Genomic DNA, 22,239 nt, shown 5'->3' on the forward strand with positions numbered 1-22,239 from the left:
GTCAAAATTTTCTTCCAATTCCACCCAAATTTTGCCAAAATTGTTACGGGCCATCCGAAAGGCCAAAACGGGTTTTTCTTAAAATGATTTGTTAAATCATTAAGAATCAAACCAATTTTTTCCGAAATTGACCCGGGCCTTCAAAAGCCCAAAACGGAGTTTCTCTTAAACTTGATTTTATAAATCACAAAAGAAAAAATCGGAACGCACCATTAGTCGAATTCTTCGAATTTAGACTTAAGGTCTGTAATGTGACATGTGATGTCGACAAAAGTATTTCCCGGATTATCATGCATATATAATTCTTAGCTTTGATATATTATAAGAATGCATGTGATGTGAATGCGGGAAACTAATATGACCATAGAAAGTGTTTCTTTATTCTTGTTTTAAGCACGGATGGGTGCAAATTTGTAATTAATTTTAATTTGAAGTTCATATGATCTGCGAATCGTTAGAGTCTTGGAATTAGAGTTTAGGGTCTATGAGCCCGTTGAAAAAGTTCGAGGATGAGATCCAAAGGCGAGTGGGAGAAATCAATGGAGGTTCAAAGATGGCGATCTAAGGCAAACCAAAAGGCGAAACAAGAAGAAATCGAAGGAGATTAAATCTTCTAGGTTAGAGGCCATACTAGGATCCATGTCTGCTTGATTTACTTTCTCGCGCGCATTTACTTACTTATTTACGCTTTATGTCGTGGATGTTAGAGTAAGTAGTTCACTATAAACACACGCCAGACTAGCGTAAAAGTTCCTAAAAGCGATTTTGAGTGTGGTGTCTATCCAAATTAAGACACTGGCTCCGCCCTTGTTCGGGATGGTGGGTCTGCCTCCGCAGAGTACCATCTCTACCTCGGGACAAAGCAGGTAGGCCTATAGAAGAGACCTACACGTCTAAATGGTTCCACTCAACGAGATCAGCAAAAGAGTTTTGGATACTCGAGGCAAAAGGATGGTTTAACATAAAACATGTAATCCATCAACCGAGAGTCATAGTGTATGATCAATGAAGTAGTTCACTCAACTAGATTGACGGAGTGGAGGGCAAGGCCCTAGTCCGCTTTACTCCGAAAGTCTGGGATCTTGGAATCACGTTATTCAATCGGAGACGGTTTTATATTGAATAATGTGGGAAAATTGTTTTTTTTCCAAAAACGATAACGAGTTTAAAACTTTGCAATCCTTTTATGTAGTTTTAAGATGACACAAGGAAACGAGTTCAACATCGAATCACACCTAAGGGAGGTGTTGATCAACTTCCTAGAATGGAAGAATGAATCCGAGAATGGTTCTCAGATTCAAAAGGAAAGCGTACTAGAATACCCAATCCCAATGTTGACTCATACCGGAGAAGGTCAAAAGCCATTTGCAAGTAATCGTATAACATTCTCTTTGGAAGAGTAGTGGATGCTAGCAAGATCATTAAGACAAACTGAAGAAGAGGTTCCAACAGAAGTCATAAATGGACAGGTACGTGACCTCTAAGACAATCTGAAAGTCATTCTAATGGAAGACAACAGAATTCATCTATCACCCAAATTCAATGTCGATTGAACAAAGATAGATAAGACTTTAGATGAGTCACTCTGATTGTTATGAACATCTGAGCAGAACATATGGGAACATCGAGTCTAAGAAAGAGTTCTTGAGATTTGATGGAAAGAATCTAAGAAAGAGTTCTTGAAATTCAAAAGGGCAAAAGGTCAGTCAAATGAGACAAACATTTTGATCAAAGAAAAGGAAAGCAGTTGTCGAGTTCATAATCAGGAATGTTCCTCATTACTGTGAATGTTTCCAAACAATGGCTAGACCAAGAGGAAACTACCCTTAGCACCTGGAGGACAAAAGGAATGACATTATGAATTTCGGTTCCAGTATCTATGTTAACAAAGTTAAACAAGTATCATAGAATTCCTTCATCAGGTATTTAATACCAGATAAGCGGCTCAGTGGGAGTTTAAGGAAATTACATACTTGACTAAAAGGAGTAAAGATCCAAGAGGGGGCAGAAGCAGTATTGCTAAGGATGCTGAAATGGATCGAAGTCTTCTTGTAGACACTGATCTAGCTTAGAACTTAATAATAATTATTTTGTTCTTCTGAAAACATTTGATGTTTTATACCAGTGGTAAATTAACTAAAGGTTAACATTGATAATGGTTGAAATCAAGAGATTCAAGCTCGTTAACTTCAGTATTGTCACTTGACAAAGTCACCCTTTAAAAAAAAACATAGAGACTAGTAATCTATTAGGACTCATACGTGGTTATGCAAACCTATAAGTTTACTTGTAGAAGCTAACGAGAGAGACTTCAATACGTACTCCGACAACTTCATGAAGTATGGAAACGTACAAATCATAAAGTATAAGTTGGAAAGTTTGAAGTGTTCAAACAAAGTACACACCGAAGTAAAGAATCACCTTGACAAGAAGAAATTTGAGTCAAGAATTTGATACACCATCAAAGGAGTTGAGAAACAGTTTCCCAACTCGCTCCATGGAGCACATCCGAAGGATGATGGTTCCAGTGGGAGTAACCGAACACTGCTATGCATGATTCGATCAATGATGAGTTTAAGCCAGTCTTTCGAATATTTTGGGATATATTCTAGAAACGATTGTTTTCGCACTTAACCTACTCTGTCTAAAGCTAAGTCTGTGTAAAAGTGTTTTACGAGGATACAAAAATTAGCTAAAAGGCTGACGCAATTTCTTTAGAAGAAATTTGGGTTTTTTCCACAAACGATCAAGAGAAAAAGTGTTTGTTGCTCATGATAGTATTCTTCTAGTAATTAACGTAACAAGGTACTAACTATTAGAAGAATAAGTGGGAGAAAAGTACAAGTCGAATTAATTCGACCATGAGAAAAGTCATGAGGAACAATCATGCAAATTGTAAAGGCCGATTTATTTCGACCAACAGGTAAAAGATAGAATCTAAAACCTACCGCACAAAAGCGAATGTGATTCACAAGAGAACTCTCAAGCAGTTGAAAGTGTCTCAAAAGGAAAATCTCAAGTAGTTGAGAATATTCCAAATTGTTGTTCAAAAGCCCTTAAGGCCACTCAAAGACTCAGAAGATTAAATTCTTTCCGGGGAGATAGAAGACCTGCGCAGAGACGGAAATTGATTCTAGTTTTTGGCATCAAGTGAAAACAATATGGAATCCATATCTCATCATGTAACTTGCTAATTTAAGTCAATGGAATACCTAAATTAATTTTCCATAGAAGAAAATTGAGAAGGATGGAAACATTCATGTTTCCCGAAACTATACAAGACGAATGAGATTCTTCTAGTCCAGTTATGTCTATAAGGATGCTTCAGAAATCCATCAACGGATTAAAAGCACGCAAGAGTTAGAATCTTCGATTCATAGAGGTAATCAAAGTAGTTTGATTCCTAAGGAATGAAGAAAATCTTGAATCACGAAATTTCAAGAAGGTAAATGGGAGTAACAAGCTTTCCAGGTCGGTATGCAGAGTACATACAAGAGATTGAGTACGACATAAAGATGTTGTAAAACAGTTGCGAACTGACTCAATAAAAGACCACACACAAAAGGATAAAATGTCATTTTGGGCATCGAAGATCTATAAGCATAGATCGAAAAGATGATAAGATTAAAAGAACTTAGTACGCTAAAATTCTCGAAATCCAAAATTCGAAAATCCGAGACTCGGAAAAGTCTATAAGTATTTCGACCCACAAACTCATGACAAGGGGCGTTGCAAGATTCGGAGTCTGAAAGACACTGATGAGCGAGCGAGCAAGCAAGCAAGCATGAGAAAGACATTTACGTACAATACATAGAGAAAGATCCGACCCATGTGAAAGATTAAGACCCGTTTAACTGCCGAAAGAAAGAAGCGAAGAAGAAGAAGAAGAAGAAGAAGAAGAAGAAGAAGAAGAAGATACAATTAATCGAAGTCGAGGAGTAGAAGAAGATACAAGTAAACCAGAGGAAGAAGAGAGAGCAAAAATGGCGGGAACAACAACCCTAGCACCAGGATTATCAAGAAAACTGAAGAAAGTATTAGAATCTAGAACAGATTCACCTGATCTATTAGCTTCTCTCAACACTCTATCATCTTTCTACACAGATAATACACCTCAATCTCGTAGAAATCTTAGATCAACTATTGAAAAACGTTCTCTTTCTATCAATCTTGAATTTCTCTCCGCTTCTGATTCTGCTCAACAGGTTCGTTAATCATTCTTTCTCACTCACTTTCTCTCTCTAGAACAAATTATCTTCTCTTCTTAATTATTCTGCAATCTACTCGTTTTTTATAGGCTTTGGATCGAGTTGAAGAGGAAGTTAACGCATTAGCTGAATGTTGTGACAAGTAAGTTGATCCCCAAATTATTCTTCCCTTCTAAATTCGTTTTTAAGAAGTTTTTTTTATGATTTTGATGGATCCACCTTGTAATTAGGTTTTGTAGTTAGGCATTTTTTTGGCTTAAACATCGCCATTATCTATGAGATTGTGTTAAAAGATTGAATCTATTGTCGATCTGTGATTTCGATTCATGGAAATGTGAGTAGATTACAGATCGATGGGTACATTGAAGTTTTTCATCAAAAAAAATATTATGAAATCTTAGTGAGAGACTTCTAGTACAATTTGGATAGTCATCTAAAAACTTACTATAACTTGTTTTTTTTTCCTTCCTATTGAAACTTGTTAGTATTGCAAAGGCATTAAGCAGTTGTAGTGCGAGTACTGGGGATATCGTTAGTACGACAGAGAGGCTCAAGCAGGAACTCGAGATTACTACTCAACGTCAAGAAATTGTTTCTTTCTTTCTTCGAGATTATCAGCTTTCTAACGAGGAGGTAAGGAAGATAATGATGATGGACTATTTGTCAGTATGGTCTACCTCTTATTGGTAGCTTTTCATCGTTTTTGTGAGAATAGTCCCACATGAGAGAAAGGCGATCTAGTAACCAAGAATGTAATGTCTAGGTCCTCTTCACTCATTGTCAATTGGTTATGAGTTGGATGACCACAAAACTTAACACGTTTTCATGTTGGTATACCGCATTGGGTTTAATGGTTTTTCTTCTTCTATTGCAGATAACTGCCCTGAGGGAAGAAGATCTGGACGACAACTTTTTCAAGGCTCTTTCTCATGTTCAAGAAATTCATGCCAATTGCAAGATATTACTCAGGACACATCACCAGGTTCTCTATCTATGAACTTTTAATCCTCTAAATCTATAACGAAACTTATGTGCCTTGGCCATTTCGTTGTTTCGGGCTAAACTTGGTTGTGAGCTGAGTAAATTGACTATCGAATAGAAATTAGGTTTCTGAAAAAAATCGCTACCCACCTTTTCTAACTCATTCACCTATTCGTTCCAGCGAGCAGGTCTGGAGCTAATGGATATGATGGCTGTATACCAAGAGGGAGCATATGAGCGCCTTTGCAGGTGAAGCTTCTCCTAAAATAGAGAAATTTACTAAGCATTTTCAAACTTTTCAAACCCTTCTTATGACTTCACAGTATGATATCTTTACAAGAATGTGAACAGTATCAAATATTTTTAAACCTCTTTGTGCCTTGTCTTTTCAGAGTTCGTTATGAAACTTTTTATTTCTTATATTTAGCATTTCCATTCTCTCACAAAAAACTAGCAAACAATATGATTTAGAAATTGTGAAGCGTCAAACATCTACTTAGATACAGAAGCACTTCACACAGAGATAAATTTTCCAGTAAAAATTATCTACTTTAGAAAAACTCAAACATATAGAACTCTGCCATTTATTCTTTCAAATTTTTATTCCGACAGAAACACATACACCCCCTGAGTATTCTGTTTATTAAGTTTGAACACTTCAGAGAGTTACTAGAAACATTGCAGTGAACTCCTGCTTGAAATGATGTTAAACCATTGAATAGTAGTTGTAACTTGTAAGCATTCCCGATTTGGACTAAATCCCGATTTTTAAGGTTTTACCTTTTGATTTTTCTGTCAATTTCCAGTTTCTTGTCTATCAGTTGTTGGAGCTCCCGACTTGTATCAAGTCTCTCCATATCAGATTTGTCTCGATTCAATTTCCTCTTTTTTAGTTATTCATTTACTCATAATATCTCTTTCTGCAGGTGGGTTCAAGCGGAATGTCGCAGACTCGGTGATACCGATAATCCTGAAGTTAGTGAGCTTCTAAAGACCGCCGTGAGGTGCCTTAAAGAAAGGCCAGTCCTTTTTAAGTACTGTGCAGAAGAGGTGATTATGTACAATATTTGATTTGATGTTATCTTCCAATTCCTCAAAATTTAGGTATTTTGACATGATTTCTTCATCATTCAGGTAGCAAATATGAGACATAATGCATTATTTAGAAGGTTTATTAGCGCTCTTACTCGGGGAGGACCAGGAGGACTCCCCAGACCAATTGAAGTTCATGCTCATGATCCCTTGCGCTATGTGGGTGATATGTTGGGATGGCTACATCAGGTTTGCTTCCTTTCCTTGAGGTTGCAGTTTTTGTTTTACCAAGAGAAGGAAGCATTGTATTAATCTGAAGTATTGAGGTAATACTGATCATTATCTCTTTTTGCTCTTTGTATTAGGCCTTGGCCTCTGAAAGAGAGCTTGTCTTCGTATTACTTGACCCAGATGCAATGGTAGATACTGGACCAACTGCTCGAAAGTTCTCAAAGAAAACAGAAAGTGAATCTACAAATGTCGAATCAGACATAACGTTTGTTCTAGATAGAATATTTGAAGGAGTTTGTCGGCCATTTAAAGTGAGAGTTGAGCAAGTTTTGCAATCTCAACCTAGTCTTATAGTTGCATACAAGCTTAGCAATACACTGGAGTTCTACTGCTACACTGTGAGTTAAACTCATGCCTTTGGTAGTGTCTTGTTTTTCCCAAATCTGAAATCTCATTTAATTTTAGAACATGAGTTTTGTATCCTTTTATCTGTCTAAGTTAGATCTTCATACAAGTTTTGATCTCAAATGCACTACTTTTCAGCTCTAAAATATGTCTGTTTCTGAAGGAATACTTGTTTTAAGATCTGGTTTATCAAAGAGATAAACATATGCATCAACTAATGTATAATATGTAAGACGGACATAAATGTTAACGATTTTCAGATTCAGATTTTTTGAGGAAAAAAACAACCACCTTACTTTTATATCTGCTTGTTACTTTTTCTCCCTCTTATCTCTGGTTATTCTTCTACAGGTTTCAGACTTGATTAGCAGAGAAACAGCCCTTTGTAATACACTTTGGGTACTCAACGATGCTGCTCAAAAAACTTTCTTTGATATTCTCAAGACTAGAGGAGACAAGCTATTGAGATATCCTCCCCTTGTTGCAATTGATCTATCACCCCCACCAGTAGTGAGAGAAGGAGTCTCTCTATCACTAGAAATAATCGACACTTATAACAGCATGATGGTTCCTGCTTCAGGGAAGAAGCCTGAGTTTGAGCCTGTGATCTCTGCTTTACTAGATCCAGTAGTACAGGTATGTTTTTCTCATGTTTTCTTTGTACTTATGAATCAACCGTTCTTACATTATACACAAATTACACTAACCTAAAGGGATAAGTTATAGTTCTAATACGATTGTGATGCAAGAAACTATGTATTTACCAAATCTCAGATTATACCCCCTGAAGTGAGTGCAGTGTCCGATTCAGGTACCCATTCCAATTATCAAAATGGAGGTCCTATAATGCAGAGTATAAATGGCCTTGATTGCACAACTTTACACATATCTGCTCCTGATAATTAAAAACTAAGCAGGGTCGAAGAAACCAGATTTAGCCTTAAACTAGAAAATTGTTATGTTTAGTTCTATTTAGTTAGACAAATTAGATTGGGAATAGTTTGAATCCATTCCTTTTCTTTGAAATGCCTGCACACTTTAAGGGGTATGAATCCGTTATTCTAATCCGAGACCTAGAGGGTGAAAACCAACTTGGTAATCACTTGAGGCAAGGGGTGTTGACATTTGTATCCACTGTTGCCAAGAAACGGCAATTTGAGTCTTTGCACCTCTAACACTAACTTGAGTTTACTGCTAAATTTTTGTTTCACTCGCTCTCGCTTTCTAATTTGTATATACCAATTACCAAATTAAGCCAAGGGATGATATTAGTTTTTCAATTTGAAAATTTACATTGTCTCAGATGTGTGAGCAAGCTGCAGAAGCACATAAAACAAAAAGGGTAATCAACCCATTAAGGAGAAGTAGAACAAGCTCTGGTTCAGGCCAATTCAGTTCAAGTTCTTCGACATCAGTCGATGCAATTCTAAACGACAGCAGTTCTAACTCATCCTCTCAGGTTAGACAAATACTTGCATCTTCCCCTACTCTTACAAAATCTTCTCTCTCTCTCTCTCTCTCTATAAATATATATATATATATATATATATATATTTAATACATATGCATAACATCTAGTTACTGGCTTTACGAACTCAGAACAACGAAATGTCATCAAAGATTTTCCTCGTCAACTGCTTGTCCGCAATCAAGCAACCATTACTAGGCCACGATGTTGCCAAGGAATACGTGAAGAACCTCGGGTCCATGATCGAAAAACACATAAATATCCTCGTCGAAAAAGAGGTAGATTCCATCCTAAAGAAGTGCGGTTTATCAAACAAAATTTCTCAAATCCAGAATTTGATGAACGCAGAAGAAAGTAAACCTCTAGCTGAGGTAGAAAACATGTCACCAGTTTCAGTTTCAGAGAGTTTGAGAGCTTTCTTCAGTCTTGTACTAGGAAGTGATGGTTCTCTTCCAGAATTTGAGCAAATGCAAGATCCTCGACTCCGATCAGAAGCTTGTATCCGGGTAGCTAGATCACTTGGTGATGCTTATGAACTTGTTTATAACGCTATCATGGATCCGAAGAACAACTACCCAGAACCCAAATCTTTGACTAGTTATCCACCCGATCAGATCAGAACCATTTTAGGAATTTAAACTCGATCCTCATATATTACTCTCTTCGTTTAGTTCTACCCAAGTCTCATCAGAGACTATATTGTTTTTCTTTCTCTTTTTTTTTTCTTCGATTGTTTTTGTTTTAAAGAAAAATATACTTCAGATTAAATTTATAATGAGGAGTTTCATTTTTGTGCATTTTAGACTTCCTTTGTGCAGGAAATATTTCTTACATTATATTGTGGATCAAACAATGCTTTAAGATGGTTGTACTTGTATTGCAGTTACTATACTTCATTGTTATTCTTTTGTATTATCGGAAAAAACGAATTTAGCCATGTAACCGTTGTAACTGTTATATATGTTATAACCTCTTTATATGTAAAAGAACAAGGTTGTTTTTTGCTGTCACAATTTTCCACCAAGTGTTCCTGGATGTTTTTCAACAGTGCTTGTGTCACGTCAACAGTTGGTAGCCCAAGTGGTTCCAAGGTGTTGGACAAAAACTCCAGAAAGCCCTGGAGGTCCCAGGTTTGAATACAGAGAAAGTGGAATATTTGGTTTATTTGGATTGGGTTATTAGGGTATAAATAATGTAGTTGGGCTTTAGGCCATTGTTTAGTTGGGCTTTAGGCCATTGTTTAGTTGGGCTATAGGCCCGGTTCTGTTAGAGTTTGAGTGGGCGGTTATTGAGCTTATCACATCTTTGATGTATCAATGCCAAATGCAACGACATACATTGATCGTAGTCGACTTCCAAAAAAAAAAACAGTGCTTGTGTCACATGAAGAAACTGTTGTAACGATTATAACTTTTCGTGATAAAGTTGTGGAAGATTGAATATACCGAAAGACCATATTTCTTCCATCAGGTTCAGGGAGAAGCGATTGGAATCCGGGTCATCAATTCCTGGGCAGGACTTGAGGTTGAACTTAATGCCTCAACTTGGTACACTAATTTTAGGGAGTCCGGCAGGCACTTCCACCCTGTGTTTCTGTCATTCCATTCTGTCATTCCATAGACTCCCTCCCTGTCATTTCATAGACTCTCTCTCTCTGTGGCGAAGGGGTCCTTGAGAAGGGTTTCAGCAAAGCCCTCCTTGAGGGCTTATGACTTTTGTAGTCGGATGGCAATGAAATGTTTCGTGGCCGACTGGCCACAAGATGTATAGTCTCAGACGAAGGGGGTTCCTCTCAAAAGGGAACACTAAGAGAGAATGAGGAAGAAAGAGATGAAGAGAGGACACGAGTTGGAGATTTAGGAACAAAAAACAAAAACAAAATCAATTTTTAGACTCAAAATGAAGATGTCCCTTAAGTCAATTATAATTGATCAAAGTTTTTATTCTCCGGGTACTTTTTTTGGAAGCCCTAAAGTCATAGCCGTGTACGAATTGGTCCATATAACACAATCAAGTTAATAGAACTATTTTTTCACAAGAATATAAATATTTGTATGAACCTAGTTACCAAACAAAGACATAATGGATCCAATTTTTGCCTGTGGAGAAAAAGAGAGGTAAGAAATTCATAATGGGGATATTGAAAATGATAAGGTTAGGTTTTGTTTTTGAATGGTAAAAGAAGATCAAAGGAGTGGGCTAACCAATCACATGCAACCTTATCTTTATCCCCAATTCCTAACTACCCTTCCTTTTGGTTTTGGTATGGACAAGAGAAATTGTCATCAATTATTTAAATTTCAATCCAAAATCTAACTACAATTCAAATAAAATTAAGTTTAAGAGGCATGCATCTTCATTCATGAAATATCTAGACTTCACTACCGTGAAGCACGAGTATATAGCATATTCTCAGAAAGTGAAACCATATATAGACAGTGGGTCACATTCCAAAAATATCTAGATTTAGCTACTGTGAAGCACGAATATACGACTGTGAAGCACTAGTATATATCAATATATCATGTCCCTCGTGTTCTCAGAAAGTGAAACGATATATAGACAGTGAGTCACATTCCATTACAGTTTCGTTGTCGCGATACTTTACGAGTTTCTTGTTAACAAAAATCATAGTAGGGAAAATATCTATTTTAAAGGAAAATTACCAATGTTGTGCTTTTTTCTTTGGGAGGATAATTTAAAAATTCAAAATTTGGGGTATAATAGGAAACCAGACCTCAATCTAAATATTATTTGAAAAAAATATATTCTAATGAAAGTACATTCTTATCTACGAAATCAACGTGAAAACCATTTTTGAACATTTCTAAGTATGTTTCAACAAAAAAAATACTTCTTTACTAGAATGAGAATTTTACAGAACAATTCAAGGCAGTGTTTGGATTTGGTATCTCATTTTGGATTACATCTAGGTTTTCCTATGAGAACAAGGATTAAGAAAAGGTTTTTTTTTTTTTGTTTAGCATATAGAAATCCTGGAAGAAAGGGCATCCCTATAACACCACAAATTTTTATGGTTGGTATTCAAAGTCAATTAGATTTGCACAGACACATTTTAGCTGTCATATGGCTTCTTCTCTCTCTCTCTCTCTCCCATGTGCTCTCATGGACCACTTTGAGATTCTCTCTCTTTATTCAATTGTTTGGTTCTTCAGCCTCTTCTTCAACTTGCTGTTCATAGTAATGGAAAAGATTAAGTTCTCTTTCCTTCATTTTATAAGAAATTTGTGTTAGTTTCTTTTGACATAAAAGTGGGGTTTTGTCATCCACCTATAATAAAAGTGCAAATTAAAGCCATACCCTTTTCTGTAGACATTTTTTGGCTTGTTTCATGTTGATGATATGCCAGGATATTCACAATCTGTCAATTTGACATAACTGTTTTAAATTTTAAATCAATGTCTTATTTAATATTATAAATGTCAATTTTGACGTAACAAAAGTTATAGCAGAGAATTTTTGTTAATATAATTGATTTGGATAGACCATTCTGTAATTGATAAGGTCAAGATACCCTAATGAGGGACTGTAGCTTCTATTATATAGACAAGTATTAAAAAGATAAAAGGACAAAACTACCCTTAAGAAATAAAGAAAATACAAAGAATGAATATACACTTCTACTAAAATAGATTGATTTAGACTAACACTAAATAAAAGTGAACGGCATTTCTAATTAAGTTATTTCGAACTTCAACATGGGAATGATAGAACGGATTCGAAATGTCAATTTTTTTTCACCACTAAAGTGAAATCCTACATGGGCCTATCTCAAAAGCTAAATATCATTGGACTTAAATTGCTACTAATAATGCATGGAATTCCTAATATAAACACTACCCAAAACCCTAGTGAACAACACACAAAAATTTCAGAGTTTTACTAGCTAGAACTCAACCATGAAGATACTTCATTTCCTTTTCCTCTTTTCTCTCCTCTTCGCCTACTCCAACGCAATGGATTTCTGTGTCGCCGACCTAAAATCCATGGGCACTCCCTCCGGGTACCCATGCAAACCAGTTGCAAATGTAACCGTTGACGATTTTGCCTTCACCGGCTTAGCTATGGGAGGAAACACCACTAACCTCATCAACGCTGCAGTTACACCGGCATTCGTCGAGCAATTTCCGGGTCTAAATGGATTAGGTATATCTTTAGCTAGGTTAGATTTAGCCCCTGGTGGTGTAGTTCCATTCCATACTCATCCTAGTGCTAGTGAAGTAATACTAGTGGTTCAAGGTACAATCTGTTGTGGTTTTGTTTCATCAGCAAACAAAGTTTACCTAAAAACACTTCAAAAGGGTGATATTATGGTATTTCCTCAAGGGTTACTTCATTTTCAAATAAATGCTAAAGGAAAAAATGCAGTTGCTTTTGTTAGTTTTAGTGACCCTAGCCCTGGTCTTCAAATTGTTGATTTTGCTTTGTTTGCTAATGACTTACCTTCTGCACTTGTTGAGAAGACTACTTTCCTTGATGATGCTCAAGTTAAGAAGCTTAAAGGTGTTCTTGGCGGTACCGGTTAATTAATTAATTAATCTTGGGTTAATCAGAGATTAATTCCTTTGTTAATTCTACCTTGATTTGTTTTCATGGTGTTTGGTTTGTTCATTTTGTGGTTTAGGGTTTGTGAAGTAAGTATTCATGTATGATTCTTTTAAATCATTAATGGTGATTATATTTGTGGGTCATTGTGTGTATGCAATATAAGCCATTGTTATAATAATATTTTGATTAATGTTCAAGAGCTTAATCAATCTTTTTAATTCTTATACTATATCAAACTCTTGATTGTGGGTTCTAATGTTATTTGTTGAATGTCGCATCTATTTACAACTGCTTACTCTAAAGAAGACGCTATAATGTATATACCTAACTACATACAATTTTTGTTACACTATCCTGAACGTTGCACTGGTAGCTACTTCTTGTTACCAGCAGTGATGCAAATTATTGCTTGATGAAAAAAATTAGATAAGAAAATAATCATGTTAAAGGCAAATAAATTTATTTTTGCCGTGAAAACCATACAAGTGATTTAACTAATAGATAGGATACATCAAAAAAGTATAAAAGAAATGAGGGATTCGAAGCACAATATGCAATTCTAGCATATTTCCTTGCCTATATATGTGGGTTGGATGAAAAACTAATTAGGAATTTAGGAATACAAAATAATGTCATTGTCATGTGTAGCTGCAACGAGATATGAATTCCCAAGAGAATGATGAGGACTCAAATCAAATGGATCCACTGGCAAGTACTAAAGGTGATAGTTATTACGGTTTTTTTTGTTGAACGGTAATAGTTATTAGTTGCTATCATAAGTTGCAAAATTCACTCAAAATTAAGAACAAGTTCTATGCAGGGGCGGATCCATGGGGGTGCGGCCGCACCCCCTCGATCCTCCCGAAAAAAAATAGTAGTACTAGTAGTTATAATTTTTTTTTATACATGTAGGTATATATGCATATGTATATAACAATGTGTGATAATGACATGAAGATTTGGCGTAACGGTTGAAGTATGGGTTTCAAATCACCTTGACCTGAAGGGCATGAGTTTGAAACCTAGCACCTACATTTTAAACTTTATTTTTGAAGTATTTGTGCTTTTATGTATATGTAAGTGACCGCATGAGTTTGAAACCTAGCACCTACATTTTAAACTTTATTTTTGAAGTATTTGTGCTTTTATGTATATGTAAGTGACCGTGCATTGTAATGACAAAGTTAGAGAGTGGCCTGATTGTAGAAATGACAAGCTTCTGGGCAATGGGAACCAGTGTGGGACGGGTTTGAACACAGCTGCCCCCAATTTACTTTTTTTTTATAATATAATCAATTCAACTGCTAACCTATCTAAAATCAATTCAAATTTCTTAAACCCTACAAACTTCAATTCATCTACCCTAAACTCCTACAAACTTCAATTTATCTACCTTAAACTCTAAAACTTCAATTCGTCTACCATAAACCCCTACAAACTTCAATTCATCTACCCTTAAACTCTATAAACTTCAATTCATCTACCATAAACCTCCTACAAACCCCAATTCATCTTCCTTATAAACTTCAAATCATCTACCATAAATCCTATAAAATTCAATTCATCTACCCCTAAACCTCTATAAGCTTCAATTCATCTATCCAACTACACAATTTTCTACCTCTATATATACATCTCTCATTTCTTCATCTCAAACCACACCAAAATCGCTTCTCCTCTACTACTTCTTCTTCTTCTTATTCATCTAATCAAGTATTCAAGTTCAACTAGTAATTATGGAAAGGTATTTTAAAAGAAAATTTTCTTTGGGTTCATCAAGTTCAACTACGGAAGTTCCGGACTCGACTCCAACGTTATTTTCTATTCCAACACCGGGACCGACTCCAACATTGGAACCGACTCCGACATTGGTAAGTCCTCTCGAATTTAATTTATCATCTTTACCAATTGATCCGGGGTTTAGATTACCAATTTCAAATCATGAATCCAAATATAGAGATGAAATTCTCAGACATTATTTACAACGTGGTCCATTTCAACCAAAGGACCATAATTTTTCTAAAGACAATAATGGAAGACGTTTCATTCCGTCATGGTTTAATGATCATCAAGAGTGGTTAGAATATAGTGTTGAAAAAGATGCTGCATTTTGTTTATTTTGTTCGAAATTGTCCAGAAATTGATGCAATTACATTTGAAAATGCTGCTATAAATTTGAAATTGGCTGCTCCTAATATTCAAAAACATATTGCTTATTCATGTGCATATGAAACTATTAAGTGGATTATTAGTGATCTCGGTGATGCTCCCTTCTCTATTTTGATTGATGAAGCACGAGATATTTCTATAAAGGAACAAATGGCTATTGTGATTCGTTATGTGAACATCGAAGGGCGTGTTATTGAGAGGTTTTTAGGGGTTGAGCATGTGACAGATACTTGCGCTAAAAGTTTAAAAATGGCATTAGATTCATTTTTGTGCAGATATGATTTATGTATTCTCGTTTGCGAGGCCAAGGATATGACGGAGCTAGTAACATGCAAGGAGAGTATAATGGTCTAAAAGCCTTTATTTTAGAGCAAAATCCATGTGCTTAATATGTCCACTGCTTTGCTCATCAGCTGCAACTATGTTTGGTATCACTAGCGGATAATCATGTGAGTATGAACTTACTTTTCCATTTAGTCGGACAAATGATTAATGTTATTGGAGGATCGTGCAAACGACAAAGTATGCTTAACATTATACAAAAAACAAAAAAATTAGAAGCAAATGAACTCGGAGACCTTATAACTGGACAAGGTTTAAATCAAGAAACAAGTCTTAGGCGATCTGGAGCTACTCGTTGGGGTTCACACTATAACAGTTTGGCATCTTTGTTAGAACCTTTCATGTTCATTTCTGTGATAAACGTCCTTGAAGTTATTGCTACACATTCTGCTAAAGTGGATCAAAAGAGGGAAACAATAAATTTGTTATCCAAGATGCAAACTTTTGAGTTCATATTTTGTTTACATTTGATGAAGCTTTTGTTGGGAATAACAAATGAATTGTCACAAGTACTACAAAGAAAAGACCAAGATATTGTGACTGCCATGGATTTTGTTGAGTCATCAAAATCTAGAATCCAATATGTACGAGACCATGAGTGGTCATCATTGGTCTTGAATGTTTGTACTTTTTGTGAAAAACATAATATTGTGATCTTAATGGTTCGTACATAGTACAAGGGAGAAGCAGAAGGAATGCACAACAAATTACAAACTTGTATCACTATCAAAAAGGAGATTTTCAATACCGTTATTGATATGCAACTTCAAGAATTAAATGCTCGTTTCACTGAGAAGAATACCTAGTTGCTCCGTTGTATGGCATGTTTGAGTCCATCTAGAGATTTTGCTCTTTTCGACAAAAGTTAGTTGATGCGTTTTGCTGAATTTTGTCCGTCAGATTTCAGTAGTCTTGACACTATGCTACTAAGTTCTCAGCTTGATAATTACATTTACGATATGAGGCACAATGACGATTTCTCAAATTTAGATGGAATTGGAGCTCTTGCTAGAACATTGGTGGAAACTAAGAGGGATAAAGCATATCATTTAGTTTATTTGCTTATCACTAACTTTGCCGGTTGCAACTGCCTCTGCTGAAAGAGCTTTTTCAGCTATGAAGCTAGTTAAAACACGCTTAAGAAACAGGATGAGATATGCGTGGCTAAATGATTGTTTAGGAGTCTTTATTGAAAAATAAATTTTTAGTGCAATTGACAATGTGTCGATTATGCGAACATTTCAAAATATGAACTCTCGTAGAGGTCAATTGCGTTTGTAATCGTTGATGTATCAATATAATTAATGAATATAAGTATTTTATTAGTCATTGTGTTTGCAAAAAAAAAATTATTTAGGTATATAAATCCGCACCCCCTAAGTAAAGGGCAGGTCCATAGAGACAGAGTGGAGTGCAAATTTAGGGTCCGTTTGATACGTGAGAAAGTATGTAGATGAAAAAATCAAGTGTTTCTCACGGGAAAGAAAATCAAGTTGTTCAAATGTGAAATCAAAGTTGAAGTGTTTGAATGGGAAGTTGGAAAATCAGGAGAGTGCCTTTAGAAGGTTATATCATGTTAAGCATTTGAGGGGTGCCTTTAGAATTTCGGCTTCTTTTCTTCCCCAAATCCCATCGAATTTCAACAAACCCTAAGAGCAGAGAGAAAGCGCAAAGCACAAAGAGAGATGAAGATTGAAGAACTACGATCGACAACTAAAAACCAAAGTAGTTATATTCTTCTCTTTTCTAAATCGTGTACAGTTTGTTCAACTTGATTAAAGCACAACTCCCTTGAAGCAAAGGTCGGTTGAAGCGAAACTTTAGGGTTTTCATTTGTTTTTTGTTTTAATTTGTTCGTCTTGTTCATCCTTGACCCAAAGCTTGGCTGAGTTAGGGTTTTTATTTGTTCTTGTTCATAATTTGTTCTTCTTGTTCTTGGTTTTTTTATCTGTTTGTTTTGTGATTGCTGATCCTTTGATGGTGAAAATTTGAGAACAAATTTTTACTTTTTTTTTTTTGAGTGTTTCGATAAATATTGTAGATAATGGTTCTTGATAAAAGGTTTTGGGAAAGACATCTTCAAGAGAAGGACATGATTCAAAACACCCTAAAACCCTCTTTTGTTGACAATCATTCCAGAGAGATGAATGATTCCATGAGAAGCGAGAGGGAGAGAAAATAATTTACTCAAATACCCTCGTAAGAGGAGAGAGCGCGCAAATTAAGGACGTGTGGGCCCATTTGGATATTTTTGACAAAATAAGGGGCTAGGCAGGAAACTGGTCACAAAGTTGGGGACTATTTGAGAAATAACCCTAGTTTCTTTTCTCATAAAAAGGTTAATTTTATTAAGCTTCACCATTATGACATAAAAACTTTATAAAAGTGGGGTTTTGTCATCTACCTATAATAAAAATGCAAATTAAAGCCATATCCTTTTTCTATGGCCATTTTTAGCTTGTTTCATGTTGATGATAAGGTTAGAGGTTTTTTTAAAGATAAGGTTAGAGGTTCAGTTCATGTCGAGTTTGTATCTGACATAATCGCATTAAATTATAAACCAAAGTCTCATTTAATATTATATATGTCAATTTTCACGTAACAAAAGTTATAGCAGAGAATTTTTGTTAATAAGATTGATTTGGATAGACTATTCTACTAACATAGATTGATTTTACGACATTTCTAATTAAGTTATTTCGAACTTCAGCATGGGCATGACACAAGGGGTTCGAAATGTCAACATTTTTTTTTCACCAATGAAATGAAATCCTACATGGGCCTATCTTAAAAGCTAAAAAATCATTGGACTCAAATTGCTTCTACTCATGCATGGAATTCCTATATAAACACTACCCAAAACCCTAGTGAACAACACACAAAAATTTCAGAATTTTACTAGCATTACTAGCTAGAACTCAACCATGAAGATTCTTCACCTCCTCTTCCTCGTTTCTCTCTTCTTTGCCTACTCCAATGCCCTCGATTTCTGTGTCGCCGACCTAAAATCCATGGCCACTCCCTCCGGGTACCCGTGCAAACCAGCTGCAAAGGTAACCGTTGATGATTTTGTCTTCTCCGGCTTAACTATGGGAGGAAACACAACTAACATCATTAAAGCTGCAGTTACACCGGCATTCGTTGATCAATTTCCGGGTCTAAATGGATTAGGTGTATCTTTAGCTAGGTTAGATTTAGCCCCTGGTGGTGTAGTTCCATTCCATACTCATCCTAGTGCTAATGAAGTACTACTAGTGGTTCAAGGTACAATCTGTGCTGGTTTTGTTTCATCAGCAAACAAAGTTTACCTAAAAACACTTCAAAAGGGTGAGATTATGATATTTCCTCAAGGGTTACTTCATTTTCAAATAAATGCTAAAGGAAAAACTGCAGTTGCTTTTGTTAGTTTTAGTGACCCTAGCCCTGGTCTTCAAATTCTTGATTTTGCTTTGTTTGCTAATGACTTACCTTCTGAACTTGTTGAGAAGACTACTTTCCTTGATGATGCTCAAGTTAAGAAGCTTAAAGGTGTTCTTGGCGGTACCGGTTAATTAATTAATCTTGGGTTAATCAGAGATTAATTCCTTCGTTAATTCTATCTTGATTTGTTTTCATGTTGTTTGGTTTGTTCATTTTGTGGTTTAGGGTTTGTCATGAAGTAAGTGTTCATGTATGATTCTTTTAAGTCATTAATGATGATTTAATTTGTGGGTCATTTTGTGTATGCAATCTAAGCCATTGTTAATAATGTTTTGATTAATGTTCAAGACCTTAATCAATCTTTTTAATTCTTATATATTAAACTCTTGATGCTCGGTTCTAATGTTATTTGTTGAACGTTGGTATTTGTTAACAACTGCTTACTCTGAAGAAGACGCTATAATGTATATACATAAGTACATACAATTTTTGTTACATTATCCTGAACGTTTGACTGGTAGCTACTTCATGTTACCAACACCAATACAAATTATTATTTGATGAAAAAAAAAGTAATTAAAAAATTATTATATTAACGACAAACAAATTTATTTTTTCAGTGTGAAAAAAACATAAAGTTGATCTAAATAATGGATAAGACACATCAAAAAGAATAAAAGCGACTCAAATTAATGACGGATTTGAGGCACAGTATGCGATTCTAGCACATTTCTTTTCTACCTCTATATATATTTGGGTTGATAGAAAATTAATGAGGAATTTAGGAATACAAAATAATGTCGTTGTCATGTATAGCTACAACGAGATATGAATTCCCAAGAGAATGAAGTGTCCAGGATGAGGACTCAAATCAAATGGACCCATTGGCAAGTACTAAAGGTGATAGTTATTTCTTGCTATTATAAGTTGTAAAATTCACTCAAAATTAACAAGTTCTCTCGTTTTCGTTCGGCAACACAAAATAGAAACATTTTGTACTTTTACTTCAATATTTTTTTACTTTGAATAAGTAAAAGATCATGAAAAACCAATTGCTTTGGAACTTTGCTTTGTTATAAAAAGTGCTGAACTACAGTGATAAATGACTAACGTTTGGTTAAGTATCAAAACCATATTAAACAGCTCATAAGTGGTTTGGTGTGTGGTACTGTGGTTTGGACGTTTAACGAACCAAACAATGAATGTTATGGTGCGGTTGTGAAAATTCATTGTTCAATGGACTGGATGATTTGAATAACGTCAAAACATCGGCTATCCAACTGATGAACACCCCTTCATTTAACCCTTCCGAGCTTACACTTCATTATGAAGCCAGAAGAGAAAGGTGTCTAAAAACTTTGCAATCGGGTAAGGTTCGTACACAAGTTTAGGCCGATTTTCTAGGTTATATATTGGAAAGTATTAGAAGCACAACCATGTTCAATCAACGGAAAAAGAAATGTATGATATACTTATAGGCACTCTGAAATTGCTAAAGGCGCCTCTCATTGGAAAGTATATAAGGGTCCGTTTGATACGTGTGAAAATGTGAGTAAGAAAATCGTTTTCCCAAGAAAATAAGTTTTCCATTGTTTGGTTGGTCACTTTGGGTAAGAAAATCGTTTTCCTAAGAAAAAAAAAAGTGTGCAAATGGTCTAATTTTTTTCCCACCTTTTAGATGAGAAAGTTGATTTCTCACTCTCTCCCTCCTCCCATAACTCTCTCCTCCCGTAACTTTCTCTCTCTATTCTCTCCTACCGTAACTCTAAAATTCTAAGGGTACCCCCCCCCCCCCCCCCCCACCCCCTTAAATTCTAAAGGCATCCTCTTAAATTCTAACATTTACATATTGGTTAAAGTTTCAATTAATAAATAAAACCTAATTAATAAACATTTTTCTAAAGGCACACCCACCCCTTAAATTCTAAAGACGCCCCTTAAATGCCTAACATTTATATATTGGTTAGAAGTCCAATTAATAAATAAAACATAATTAATAAACATTTGTCTAAAGCACTCTTTTTCTCACCTTCTTTTCTCACTATCTTATCAAACACTTAAAATTTGACTTTGAGGTAAGAAATCCATTTTCTTTCTAATGGAAAAGAAAGTCGTTTTCTTACTCATATATTTTCTCGCGTATCAAACGGACCCTTAATGGAAGCGTGAGAAGAAAGCGTATCTTTAGGGGGAAAGATGATTCGGCCAAAGGCCCAATACATTTGCGATATAAGTTCTGGATCCTCTATCACCTAATAATAAAAAGCAGGTCCAAAGGGACACAGTGGAGTGCAAATTTAAGGAAAAGATTTCGGTTTTCCGATTTCCACAGGTTTTCCGAATCTAAAAAGAAGTTTTTAGGGGAATAAAGCCTCTGGTTAATTAGATTTTACCTAGGGGCAATTTTGTTTTAAGACCAAAAATCGTTTTGTCCCTCATTTTCATCTTCTCCCTTACCTCTGACCACTACCAACACTACCACCACTCCCGACCACCGACACCACCTTTTTCTGGAAATCAATTGAGTTCCATTATTCTGCTTCAATTTCAACGTTCTTCTCTCTCTCTCTCTCTCTCTCTCTCTCTCTCTCTCTCTCTCATTTTCTCTCCAAACTCGTTCTTGCTTCGTTCTTTTCATATTTGTAGTTTACGTCAATCTCAAAACAAAAGTGATTTCAGAGACTTAGGAATCAATTTTGTCAAGTTTAAGCAATTTGCAAAAGAAAAGGAAGAAGAAAGATTTTGTTGCGAACGATCTCATCCGCTGTTTGTTTTATATCGTTAGGAGACTACCAATAGATTCTCAATTTCCCTCAAGAGTTATAGAGGTCTTGCCAACATAAACTTCAGCTAGTCCCCAGTGGCTTCTTTAAATGAACGGTAGCAACAATGAGGAACCTAAGATTTTAAGTTAGACTGTGTTAGCCTAAAATTACTATAGAGTATATTGCTTACGGAAAATATCTACTTGCAAACTTTAATTTATGAACAACTTCATAGTGAAAAATTGTACATTTTTCTATCGTGATTAATACGTATTTTAACTTTCTAACTCAATCCAAAATATATAAGTTCGAAGTATAAACAAAGTAAAACGTACAACAATGGAGGTCAGGAACGAAGGTTGAAGAGTTTTGGAAATGAAGGTTATTCTTGTTCATAATCGAACTCTGAAAACCCCAAATTAGTGTATTTATTCCTTTTCCTTTTTCACGGCTTGGGCAAACTGTTTCTTCTTCCTCAACAAAGGTTGGAGTTTTGAGAATGAAGGTCGTTTATAATACAAAACACCATGTCTATGTTCATCCCATCTCAATATAATGATATTTCCATCCTAGCAAATGTAGAGACTAGAGAGGGATAATTGATTTAGGAGGAATATATATACATATATTCCTATACCCAGTATTTGTT

At 35.5% G+C, this 22,239-nt stretch overlaps 3 protein-coding genes across 3 annotated transcripts; all 3 read left to right on the plus strand.

The window, feature by feature from the left end:
- Positions 1 to 3,598: 3,598 nt before the first annotated feature.
- On the plus strand, positions 3,599 to 9,311 carry LOC147539256 (oligomeric golgi complex subunit). Its single transcript, XM_086642369.1, has 11 exons — positions 3,599 to 4,205; positions 4,298 to 4,350; positions 4,694 to 4,841; positions 5,083 to 5,190; positions 5,371 to 5,438; positions 6,116 to 6,239; positions 6,324 to 6,470; positions 6,587 to 6,850; positions 7,209 to 7,493; positions 8,161 to 8,316; positions 8,457 to 9,311. Exons 1-11 carry the CDS (start codon positions 3,984 to 3,986, stop codon positions 8,961 to 8,963), a joined length of 2,082 nt encoding a protein of 693 aa, XP_086498495.1. The 5' UTR covers positions 3,599 to 3,983; the 3' UTR covers positions 8,964 to 9,311.
- A 2,868-nt stretch (positions 9,312 to 12,179) lies between these two features.
- On the plus strand, positions 12,180 to 13,099 carry LOC147539257 (auxin-binding protein ABP19a-like). The gene has a single exon (XM_086642370.1). It carries the CDS (start codon positions 12,246 to 12,248, stop codon positions 12,870 to 12,872), a length of 627 nt encoding a protein of 208 aa, XP_086498496.1. The 5' UTR covers positions 12,180 to 12,245; the 3' UTR covers positions 12,873 to 13,099.
- A 4,896-nt stretch (positions 13,100 to 17,995) lies between these two features.
- Positions 17,996 to 19,184, plus strand: LOC147539258 (auxin-binding protein ABP19a-like). The gene has a single exon (XM_086642372.1). The coding sequence runs from the start codon at positions 18,330 to 18,332 to the stop codon at positions 18,954 to 18,956; it is 627 nt and encodes a 208-aa protein (XP_086498498.1). The 5' UTR covers positions 17,996 to 18,329; the 3' UTR covers positions 18,957 to 19,184.
- Positions 19,185 to 22,239: the final 3,055 nt, after the last annotated feature.

Source organism: Eschscholzia californica, unplaced genomic scaffold (assembly GCF_041429995.1).
Source record: "Eschscholzia californica isolate CP2 unplaced genomic scaffold, dmEscCali1.0.p SCAF_5, whole genome shotgun sequence".
Taxonomy (NCBI): Eukaryota; Viridiplantae; Streptophyta; class Magnoliopsida; order Ranunculales; family Papaveraceae; genus Eschscholzia; species Eschscholzia californica.